The sequence below is a fragment of the Oryzias melastigma genome, linkage group LG24 (genome assembly GCF_002922805.2).
Source record: "Oryzias melastigma strain HK-1 linkage group LG24, ASM292280v2, whole genome shotgun sequence".
In the NCBI taxonomy this organism is placed as follows: Eukaryota; Metazoa; Chordata; class Actinopteri; order Beloniformes; family Adrianichthyidae; genus Oryzias; species Oryzias melastigma.
This window is the reverse complement of record NC_050535.1, coordinates 18,198,717-18,210,477: the sequence shown is the minus strand read 5'-3', so window position 1 is coordinate 18,210,477 and position 11,761 is coordinate 18,198,717. Positions and strand designations below refer to the sequence as shown.

Below are 11,761 nucleotides of genomic sequence, written 5' to 3'. Positions count from 1 at the left end.
ACAACTGGCCCTAAAACTGATCACAACAATATAAATGGGGCAAACTGCAAGTAAAAGGACACACTGAAGAACAGCTCGAGAAATGACATCTAAAACTATTGTTCAGTAAACTCTGAAAGGCCCCGGATTAAAAGGACTTAAAAATAATTAATAAATTAGAGACACATTAAAACACAATAACAGTCAAGTAAAAATGCAGTGGTATTAAATATATTGGTGTAAAATAGTGGTAGATTAAAAGCACAAGCAACTCCTACTGGAAACAGATGAAGAACATGTGAAAAAAAGTCCATCAGAACATGAAGAAAAGATGATCCAAGTGCAAACACTCACAGTCTGCCTTCCTCCATCACTGCTCCACACAGCTGGAGCTTCATCACCACACGAGCTTCTAAAACATTTACATTCAAACACAGGTGATGACTACAAATACAAAATGCTAAAATTGTCTTCAAATGATTGAAACCCGCTCACGTTCAGTCCAGTGTTCCACATGACATCCGGTCCGGAGGGTTCGGGTTTACGACATTGCTGCTGACAGTTGATGACAGTTCACGTTTAGCAGCTGCTGATCAACACACGGCCGCATTCCCGCGGGAACTCATCAAAGAACGTTTGACACACGAATGGGCGGCGATTTCAGGAGGGGGGGCTGCGCATTACGTCATTGGAAAGGCGTTTTCTGGGTCCTAGTGCCCTACAAGTTAAAACTCCCGGTTGCAATAAAAAAGCGGCAGCTTGTGTGACGTCATATTTCCTCACATGGCCTGCAGTCACATGACGTGATATGTCCTCTCAAGTAGCCACATGATGTCAAATGATGTCATTTGGCCTCATATGTCGCTGCTTCGAAAATCCTTTAACAGAACCACTTTGCAACATTCTTGAGATTGCTTCTCTAGCGACCCAAGACCGCAAAAACCAAAAGACCCAAGATCCAAAAACCCAAAGACCCAACAACCCAAAAACCCAAAAATGACTGGATATCCCAACAAGCTTTTCGTGGGCGGACTCAGTGCAAACACAGACGACGACGGCCTGCGCCAGCACTTCGAGCGCTTTGGCGAACTTATAGACCATGTCGTCATCAAACACAAGGTCCAGAGCAGATCTCGCTGCTTTGGCTTCGTGACCTACGCCAAACCGGAGCAGGCCGACGCAGCCATGGCTGCAGGACCACACACAGTAGACGGGACCGCAGTGGAAGTTAAACGGGCTGTTCCAAAAGAATCTAAAGAGCCCGAATCTTTTGCCCCTGCCATGGAGAAGAAAATCTTTGTTGGTGGCTTGAAGAATGACATCTTCGAGTTCCAACTCACTGAATACTTCTCTCAGTATGGTCAAGTCGAGAAGTCTGAAATCATGGTAGATTTGAAGACCCGACAGAACCGGGGATTTGGCTTTGTGCACTTCACAAATGCCTCAGCAGCAGACAAAGCTGCGCGTGTGAAGTTCCACACAGTCAATGGACACCAAGTTGAAGTAAAGAAAGCTTTGACTAAGCAAGAGATAAAGGGAGAAGGTGGAAAAACCCCAAAAGTCACAGGGGGAAACCAAAATGACTACACTGGCAGATATTATCCCCAAAATAACACTAACGGGGCATACGGCGGCTCACATGGAGCCGGGTATTCCCACCAGGGAAACCATGACTCTGGAATTGGATTTAATGATAACGAGGGATACGGCGGCTCACACACAGTCAACGTGAACACGACGGGAGTTAAACAGGCTTATGAAAAACCGCAATGTAACAAGCCTGAACCTCTTGCCAATGCCATGGGGAGGAAAATATTTGTTGGTGGCTTGAAGAACGACATCTTTGAGCTCCACCTCACCCAATATTTCTCTCAGTATGGTCAAGTCGAGAAGTCTGAAATCATGTTAGACATGGTGACCGGCAGAAACCGAGGATTTGGCTTTGTGCACTTCACAGATCCCTCAGCAGCAGACGAAGCTGCACTTGTGAAGTTCCACAAAGTCAATGGACACAGAGTTGAAGTGAAGAAAGCTTTAACTAAGCAAGAGATGCAGGGAGAAAATGCAACAACACCTAGAGTCATGGGGGGAAATCAAAATGGTTACGTCGGCTCTCACGAAGCCGGGTATTACGACCAGGGAAACTCTTACGGTGGATACTATAGTTATGGAAATGACGCCAGATTTTATGATAACGGGGGATACAGTGGCACATACACATGTGGCCATTGTGGTCATGAAAATTTTTCTGGAGGCTGGAATGTCTACAACGGCTACGGACAGTGCTACTCTGGCTATGGCCCAAACTATGGTTATTTCGGCGGCCAGAGCACTGCTCCTTACACTGGGGGCTGGTAGACCCTCGGGACCCTTCTGTTATGAACCCACACAAGGAGAGTGTGGTTGTTTTTTAGAGTTAGAATATATGTTTATTTTTATTATTAGCTTATTAGTAGGACTTCTTTTTATTAGCTTATTTGTAGGAATGTTTACATTGTTTATTCTGTTATACCTTATATTGTGAATATTGTTAGATGAAATGTAAAAAAAAAACACAAAAAAAAAACAAAAAAAAAACTAAAAACAAAAAAAACAAAAAAAACACGCACACACACATTCACCCACTCCCACACACTACACACACACACACACACACACACACACACTTACACACCCACCCACAACATACACACCCTCCGTGAACCGCCACCTTAACGTGGTGGACGGGTTTGAGTGCTCGAATGATCTTGGGCTTTTGCCTCTGCTAGGCGGACAGGTCCTGAGTGACGAGCCAGACTAAGAGCGGTTCAGAAACCTTTTTATTAGAAGTGATTTATTAACGTTTTAGTTTTTTATTTATTTATTAATGTTGCCCGGATTGATGTCACCAGGGCCCCACTCTGGAGCCAGGCCTGGGGTTGGGACTTGCAGTTGAGAGCCTGGTGACCGGGCTCCTCCCACAGGCCCTGGTCACGTTAAGCCTGAAGAAGTGAGATGGGATCGCTATCCAGGGGGCCCACCACCTGCAGGAGAGCTCAGAAGGGGCTGATGCGATGTGGATGGCAGTTGAAGGCGAGGTCTTCGGCAGCCCAAACCCTGGCATCCTTACTTAGAATGCTGCCCCCATGACCCGGTGTCAGATGAGCGGAAGAAGATGGATGGAAGCCCCTGGCATGGCGACTCCTTTATTAACTGGATAAAAGCTCAGCTTAGGAATGACAACTAACAGACTTGCTCTAGGCCTTGGTGCTCTCAGGACCTTGTGTCCCACAGGTCCTGGATCTTTTGACCGCCCTCAGTGGACCATGGGCCTAGACCAAGACCAATTGCCCTTCCTGTAAAGGAGGGGGCATACCTCTTGGTCATGTGATCTCTTCCAGCAATCTGCAGTAAATGGTCTCTGGCCCCTTCAAAGTGAGGTCTGGGTTTGGTGTTATTGGACCTACCCTGGTATGGACGTTTTTCTGTTCCATCAGATTGTGAATTTTTAAAACCTTTGAATTTTCTTTCTGAATTTGTTGTCAACCCTTGATTTTCTAACTGCAAACTGTTATGCCCCAAAATATTATCTTCTGTTTAAAATATTTCGTTTTTTTTTTATTTCAAGACTCAGCAAATAGATGTGTTCTTAGATCAACTAGTTAAATGCAATGTTTTTCACATCAAATTTTTTTACATCAAATTTTTGTACAATCAAAAAAGGCTGAAGTTCTTTGAGTCCTTCCTACCCGTGGGTTTGTCCTATACCTACACTTACTGTGCCAGCACAAATAAAAAAATGGTGGACGTGTTTGAGTGCTACCTTTGCTACCCCTCCATCATGTGATCAGGCTAAGCTGTCCACCTGTTAAGTTTAAAAAAAAAACACACACAATAATGCAACCACAAGAGGGCACTACTCAGTGCTTTCTTGTGCCGGTCCCAAGTCCGGAATAAATGCAGAGGGTTGTGTCAGGATTAGGATCTAGATTAAGACTAAGCCTCACTCTTTTGGCACAGCCTTCCCAGCACACTACGACATATGAGAGGATGGTGGAGATGTCTGACCGCTAAAACATCTGCAGAAGATTCCAGCAGATGTTGAAGCTGGCCAGTCTCCTCAGGAAAAACATCCTCCTCTGACCTTTTTGTGTACACTCCCTGTGTGTACAAACACAATAATGCAACCGTAAGGTGTGCCCCAGGGCTCTGTCCTGGGACCACTATTGTTTATTATTTATCTTCTCCACCTAGGTTACATTTTTCGCAAACAAAAAATCAATTTTCACTGGTTTCTTATGGAAGCCCAAACTGTTCATAATTAAATAAATAAATACAACATTATTTAATCAAGCAACACTCTAATAAAAGTCTTTTCAATAAATAATTGACCATTTTATTATGAAATACATTTCATTAAAATTTAAATGGACCATTTTATTATGAAATATATTTCATTTTTACTTTAAAACATAATTTTTATGTTAAAAACATTTCACAATAAAAATATATATCATAATAATTTTTTTGTTTGTTTTTTAGACTGCAATTTTCAGATTACACCCAGAACATACAGACCACAAAGTAAACCTCAAATATTTAAACGTAAAATTCTGATTTAAAAAAAAGAACCGAAGTAAAAATTGAGAATTCCAAAAGACCACAAATTCCATCTTGTATTAAGATTATTTTAAGAAAAAATAAAAACTAGGATTGGAGTCACAGCACAACAAAAAAAATACAACTTAGGGGAAAGTTGTGATTTGATTAAATTATTTTCATTTTTTGTAATTCTTATATAATGAAATAAGGAAGAAAAAAAGTTAGAATTCTTAAAGGAAAAAAATGGATCTGCAAAAACTCTAACTTAAAGCCAGAACTTTTAAACGATGTTAGATTTATATAGGAAGAGTTAACTTTTATAAAAGGCAGAAAGTTGTTGAAGTTAAAACGCTGTAGGAACGGTTTGGATTACTGAAATTGATAATTTTAAGGGTAAAAAAGACAAACATATGCATAAAATAAGCAAATCTTTAAGGTTAGTGAGAATTATGGGTAAAACTATATAATATTTAATAAAAGATAGGATTATTTGGGCAAAAATGCCCCAAATCATCAGATCAAATTGGGTTAAGATTAATTAATGGCATCAAAATTATGAGAAAACATAACTGTAATGAAGGTCAGATTTAAGAAAAAAGTAAGAAAGTAAAAGTCAAATGTTTAGAGTTTGATTTAAAAAAAATATTCAAACTTTAAGGTCAGTAATAGAAAAAAATCTGAACTTAAGGATTGAGATCTAGGAAAAAAATATTTTTTTCCGATCGATAATAATAGTACAGATCACAAAAACGCTTTTATGCATGTAGATATATAACATTTATTTAAGTTGAAATGTATTTGCAACAACGCAATAAATAGATCCTTGGTGTCATCACAGGAAATAATACTTATGAGCATTCACAGTTACAACAGTAAACACTTAAAAGAAATCTCATGGCCACATGAAGCATTACTGGCATCTCTAAACAGGAAGTCCTGTCGCACGTTTCCCATCATGCTCACGCCAGCTCCTACCACAAAAAGAACTCTAATGAAAAACTTCCGTTAGTGGATGTTGAGTTAGTGAAGTATGAAAGTGCAAAAGCAGGATCCCCTCTACATCCTTTAGTGAGTGAAGGAGCAGCTGCGGTGGTTTCCTCCTGCAGTCAATTCATTGTTTTTCCACCCGCGTTCTGTAGTGCAACCTAAGAAGAAACTTCTACTGGCTGGAAATTAAACGGCTGAAGATAATAAAATTAAATACGCGACAAATTTTCTCCAGAAATTGGTATTTGTATTCAAAGAAATGCGTCTATAAAAATTGGAAAAAATAACTCACACAAAAGAATCATTTTTGTAAAAATTGAATGTACAAATAAAATAAAAAATATTAAGGAGCTTCTAACAAATAAAGCTCATGTTTGGTCACTGAAAACATAAGCGCATTATCGTTGAAAGTGATTGGCTATGAACAGAACAGGAATCGTCCTCTGAAACTTAAACTATAAGACCAGGACAGACCTCAGGGGAGAAAACCCCTTCACTGTAAACAGTTTATTTAATAGCCAAGGATCTACAACCATGTCTGGTCATTTGGATCCTCAAAAAAATAAATATCTTTCTTCTGTTCATACAAATAATTGGAAAATGTTAATCGTTTCTGCAAGGATACAACCAAAGAACAGGGGGATTCTTCTGGAACCAGCACTTTTCAGAGTAACAGTAATGTTTAGGCTCCTCTGGAGTTCATGGTGGATAGGTAGTCTGCATGCTCGGGAAGCTGGAGCAAACGTGTTCTCTCTATCCTCGGTTGAAGCTAGGATGAGCTGGAACCCCCCGCACAAGCCACTTCAGGACTTGTCTCGCAGAACCCCCAGTGTCGTTTGTGGGCAGCTATGGTGCGTAATACAATTTTGGGGGTGTTTTAAGGTTTCATGGATCAGAAAGCAAGTGCACAGGGAGCTTAGAGCAGGTGGGGCTACTCAAAGGCCCAGACCTCCAGACTGTGGATGCTGAAATCCTGCTGGAAGGACAGTGGTTGGTTGTTAAAGGTGGCGCATCTGGTGGTGGTGCCTCGGTACAGATCAGCATCCAACCAGAGTCCCAGGTGACCTCTGCAGGAGGCAACAAGAGGACAGGGGCACAGATGAAGAAACTCCTTAAGACGTAAATAAATGAGCAGCCAGATGACAAACACTCAGATGTACACACCCTCCACCTCCCATATGAAGAGAGTCAATGTCGCCTTTCACAAAGTAAGAGTTCTCCCCTGTCCACCGGTACACCTGAGATAAAAGAAAAACAGCTTTGTTTATATTCAGTCTCATGGTTTTGGGTATAAGCACAGATCTCACTCCGAGTACAAACTTTTAACTCTGGGCAGAAGCTGTAGAGGAACGTCTCTCCAGTGCCGTAGCAGTGCTCGCTCACTCTGAAGGGATCAGTGGAAAATCCACCAAAGATCTGTGAAAAAGGGACGTCACATGTTATCTTTCTATCAGTGACTCATTTTGAGATTTTTTTAGTTAAAGCATTTTATTTTCAAATTGAATGCAATTCTTCGTTATGACCACAAGAGGGTGACAAATTCAATTTTTTTATGTTTGTTTTAATTTTTTTTTTGGTTAAAGACCCACTCCAATGAAAATTGTATTTTTGTTTTTAACATTTTTCTGATGATGGAGGACATATATGCAGAGAATTAATCTTAAAACAGCATTACTGAGTATTTCTTTATGTTGTGAATCAGGAGCAAACGAAGAATGCTGTTTAATAAAAAGCCTGCAGCAGTGATGTAGAAGCTACAATAGGCTGGCCACAAGCTTCCTGCTCCCTTTAAGTCTGATGCATCCGCTTGCAGACAAATAGATCCATGTACATCTTCTTTTTTTCTCATCTGAGCTGGAATCTGGATCAAAACTGTACACTTGAGAGCTCTGATGTTGCTCGCCATTTTTGTTGCACCGCTAATGTTAGCTTGGTGGTGTAAGGGGCCATACTCTCATTGGACAGAGTTTAAACAAAGGACTGATGGGAAAAAAAGGGAGGCTTACTCCGCCCCATAAGTTTTTATATCAAGTACCTATAAGTAAAACTTATTGCAGTTGTTTTCATTAAATATGCTAACAAATAAATAGATTTAAGTTGTTATTTGTTCTGATTACATAGTATTTTTCTATTCAAGTGCAAAAATTATATCTATTTTTTTTTATTCATCATCATTGTAAAATCATTTTAAAATGTCATCTGAACATTTCAATAGCATGTGAATAACTAGAAATATGGCAATAATACTAGTGTGAAATAATGCTGTAAGCTGATTGTGGCTGCCGAAGATGCCTGAGCAGATAGATGTTGAAAATAATAGCTAGCAAATTTTTTTTAAAGCTGATAGCTAAAACCAGGAAGCTTGCAAAAAAAATTAGCCAAATGCCAGATTTACCAAAAATAAAAAAAAACTTGAAAAATGTCTAATTTTGCCAAAACACCTAGCATAATGCTAAAATACTAGCTTAACTCCAACTTATCCCCCAAAAAATGGAAAAAAAATCTAATTTTGCCAAAGCAGTTGGCTTAATGCTAAAATATTAGCTTAACTCTAAATTAGCCTAAAAAATTGGAAAAAGGTCAAATTATACCAATATTTATGCATTTTGCCTAAATTAGCCAAAACAGCTAGCGTGTTGCTAGAATATTAGCTAAACTCTAAATCAGCCTCAAAAACTTGAAAAAGGTCAAATTTATCCAATATTTATGCATTTTGTATTAATTATCCAAAAACAGTTAGCGTGTTGCTAGAAAATTAGCAAAACTCTAAATCAGTCTCAAAAACTGGAAAAATGTAAAATTTTGCCAGTATTTACGCATTTGGTCTAAATTAGCCTGTGTTGCTAAAATATTAGCTATACCTTAAATTAGCCTTAAAGATTAAAAAATGTCTAAATTAGCCAAAACAGCTAGCATGATGTTAAAATATTAGCTAAACTACAAATTAGCTTAAAAAATTGAAAAAAATCTAAATGAGCTAAAACAGCTAGCAAAATGCTAAAATGTTAACTAAACTTCAAATTTTCCTTAAAAAAAGGGAAAAATGTTTAATTTTGCCAAAAAAGCTGGCATAATGATTAAAATTTGGCTAAAATCCAAATTAGCCACAAAAAAAGGTAAGGAAAAATGTCTAAATTAGCCAAAAACGAATAGGATGTTGCTGAAATAAAAGCTAAACTCCGAATTAGTCTAAAAAAACACTAGCTGATGAAGATTTTTAAGTTTGAATTTTGTCTCTCACTAAAAGTATGCAGAAATTCACAAGTTTCAAAGTACACAATTTTTTTGAAGGATTTGAGCAATTTCTCATTCGTTTCCAATGGGACATATTTCGCTCAATATTTCAAAAACTATGAAGTTTATGCATATCAAAAGTACAAGCAGTAATTTCCCAAAAGCTGAAGATTTTGATACCAAGATTACAGAAATTGTTGAAAGTGGGATTGAGTATTTACGTGCCAAAACATGTACAGAAACTACCAGGAGAATCACACAAACTTGAAAAACAGGATGATCTCTGTTTACCTGATGATCCATGTCTTTGATGACCAGCAGTACTGGGCTCTCCACATCTACAAGGTTCCTGTACAGAGTCTTCAAGCTGCTGCCGTGTCTCTCGGTGCTGTAGACCAGTCTCCATGGGTATCCCTGCACGCGAGCAGGCAGGCGGCAAGCCAGCTGGAAGCATAAACAGATCAAATGCAAAATCATTGTTATTGTTACTTCCTAACAGCTGGGAGTCTGCTGCATCCTCACCTTCTCGATGTGCGTGTCCTCCAGCAGCTGACTGCTGTCCAGGAGCATGGGCAGAGCATCCGCAGACAGGTCTCTGTCACAGCTGCCGAAGCTCTGCCTGCGCTTGGCCTCATCAATGGTAATAATCTGTGGATCAACAGGAATCTCTGTGTTCACACTGTGAAGTTATTAATGTAACCAAAATCCTGTTCTCGCTGAAATTTAACGTCACTTTTTCAAATGTTATAAGAAAAGAAAATAGAAATGAGAGAAATGATTATATAAGGATAAGGATCCGCTTAAAGTGAATGAAAAACAAGATTGAAAATGTGAAAAACAGAGATTTTAAAGTTGAATTTTTTTTTGTAAACAGTTTTAAACTTGAAAATGCATCACGAAAACTTGAAGGAATTATTGAAAATTTGAAAAAAATAAAATTGAACATTAAAAAAATTAATAATATGTTTAAAAAAACATTTTTTTGCAACAAGTCAAATCTTCCCAGCGTCCCGTGACGGGTTGGAGGACTTCCTCACCTCCCAGCTGCAGGACGCGGGGTCACTGAAGAAGTCGTCGATCATGTCCAGCTCGTCCTTCTCCACCACCACGAAGCCCTGCTCCCGAGCCTCTTTACCGTAAACATCAGGAGACCACTGGACAAAAAAGGAATACAGATCGTGCGCCCTGGAGCGCGCACACATAAAGGTCACAGGTCGGTTTCGTCACTCTGGGTGAGCTGTTGGGTCTTCATCATCTCACCTCTCCTGTGGAACAGCAAACCAGTACTCCGGCTGCCTCCCCCAGCTCCCTAGGGAGTGGGCCGGACTGGAAGTCCTGCCAGCGGCAAAAGACTTCCTCATGGGTTTTCCAACTTTGAAGCACAGGAACATGGGGGGGTTCTTGCTCCTCTCCTCGGACGAGAAAAGCATATCTGCACACAAAAGGGAAGGAGAAGCTGAAGCCGCAGCAGGAGGAGCAGTAACGATCATGACATTCACCTTCTATCGGGGCCTGAATCTTCTCCAGAAGCCACGACCTCATCTCAGAGTCCTCGCTTTTCTTCGGTTTGTCCTCCTCACCGAGTCTCTCCTCTTCTTTGCTTTGTCTCGGCCTTCCTTGAATCCCAGAAGTCTCCTGAAGAGTCAACTTCCTGATGATTTTATCATCGACCCTGTTCTGCAGTTCCTCTTTGGTTAGCGTTCCCTCACGAATCTCTCCCTGTTTCTCCAAGTTGGAATGTATCGACTCTCCATCCTCGATGGAGCTGTTTTGAGCCACGCCTTCGTCCTCCTCATCCTCAGCCTTCCCCGTTTGTCCGAGCATGGACTTGTCCTCCCGGTTTGAGCGTCCTGATCCCGACCCCTCCTCCGGCTCTCTGGAGGGCGCCCCCTCAGCCTCCTCGGTGCTCCCGTTGACGGTGGGCTCCAGCTCTGTAAAGCCTTCATCTGAAGGAGACTTCTCTGTCTGGTCCCCCGCTGTGCTCCCTGTGATGGAGAACAAGTGCGTGTTCAAATCTTCATCATCATCTCTGGAAAAGTTCTAACAGTAGAGTGGTTTAAAAAAAATCAGGAGATGCGGTATTTTGATTCGATCACTCATTTCTGAGTAATCCTCAAAAAACCTGTGGTTTCTGCACCAGCCCCTCCCATACCCATGAAAATGACCAGGTCTTTACAACCTGATGTCACAAAGTGAGACAGCCCCTTATAGGAAGAGTTTGCTCTCCTAGCTCCGCCCCCAGTCCAACACACAAACCCACTTTCTCCGCAAAGCGTTGTTATTTTATTAGCATCGACTCTGAGAAGAAATAGTTCTTCTTGTATCTAATCTGCAGAGAAAATGACGACTCATAAGATAATGTCTTAAGTGGAGAAAATGTTTTTTAAGCTGCGAGAGATTTAGATTTTGTTCAAAATTTTAAAAGATGGAAGAGCCTGCTCGTAAAATGGTTGGAGTTTTTCTTAGGGAGGGCGCGACAGACCATTTGTGATCGCCACTACACAGATGACTGCTTTGTTGACCTTGGCCTGTATCAAAGTGGATTGGCCGAGTGTATATATATATATATATATATATATATAAAACGCCAGAGCTAATGCTGCATTTTCACACACATTTTACCTCACATATAGACCATTGACATAAATATCTTTTTAATGAGTGTCAAACTTTATCGCACAAGGGGTCACAATCCAAAATACACCTTAGGTCGCAGGCTGAACAGGATAAACATTTATTGAACACTAAAACTACATTTTTAAAACTTAAAAAATGTAAATGTTACTTTTTTTTCATAATTATAAACTAGATTTATAGCATTACCTGCGATAATGTTAATGTGAATGCTGTAAGCTGAATTTGGCCGCTGAAAATGCTACTGTTGATAGCTGAAGATGCTGAAATTGATAACTAACTTTTTGCACTTTTTTGTTATTTACTACATTTTTTTAGGCTATATTGGAGTTTAGCTAATATTTCA

At 40.0% G+C, this 11,761-nt stretch overlaps 2 protein-coding genes across 4 annotated transcripts in view; one reads left to right on the top strand and one right to left on the bottom strand.

Annotated features, from left to right (window-relative positions):
• The first annotated feature begins 851 nt into the window (after window positions 1-851).
• Window positions 852-2,532, top strand: LOC112158433 (heterogeneous nuclear ribonucleoprotein A0-like). Its single transcript, XM_024291802.2, has one exon. It carries the CDS (start codon window positions 976-978, stop codon window positions 2,335-2,337), a length of 1,362 nt encoding a protein of 453 aa, XP_024147570.1. The 5' UTR covers window positions 852-975; the 3' UTR covers window positions 2,338-2,532.
• Window positions 2,533-5,311: 2,779 nt separating this feature from the next.
• Window positions 5,312-11,761, bottom strand: part of LOC112158122 (nuclear receptor coactivator 7) — a 17,450-nt gene continuing 11,000 nt past the window's right edge. For all 3 annotated transcript variants that reach the window (XM_024291331.2, XM_024291333.2, XM_024291330.2), the window contains exons 10-17: window positions 10,281-10,766; window positions 10,042-10,213; window positions 9,819-9,966; window positions 9,304-9,429; window positions 9,073-9,225; window positions 6,868-6,963; window positions 6,712-6,785; window positions 5,312-6,614 (exon numbers count right to left, since the gene is read on the bottom strand). In XM_024291331.2, coding sequence (XP_024147099.1) covers window positions 6,479-6,614; window positions 6,712-6,785; window positions 6,868-6,963; window positions 9,073-9,225; window positions 9,304-9,429; window positions 9,819-9,966; window positions 10,042-10,213; window positions 10,281-10,766 — 1,391 coding nt within the window. In that variant the 3' untranslated portion in view covers window positions 5,312-6,478. The remainder of the gene's footprint in view (window positions 6,615-6,711; window positions 6,786-6,867; window positions 6,964-9,072; window positions 9,226-9,303; window positions 9,430-9,818; window positions 9,967-10,041; window positions 10,214-10,280; window positions 10,767-11,761) is intronic.

Coding starts and splice junctions, on each gene's coding strand:
- LOC112158433 (XM_024291802.2), top strand. CDS start 976: ATGACTGGATATCCCAACAAGCTTTTCGTGGGCGGACTCAGTGCAAAC.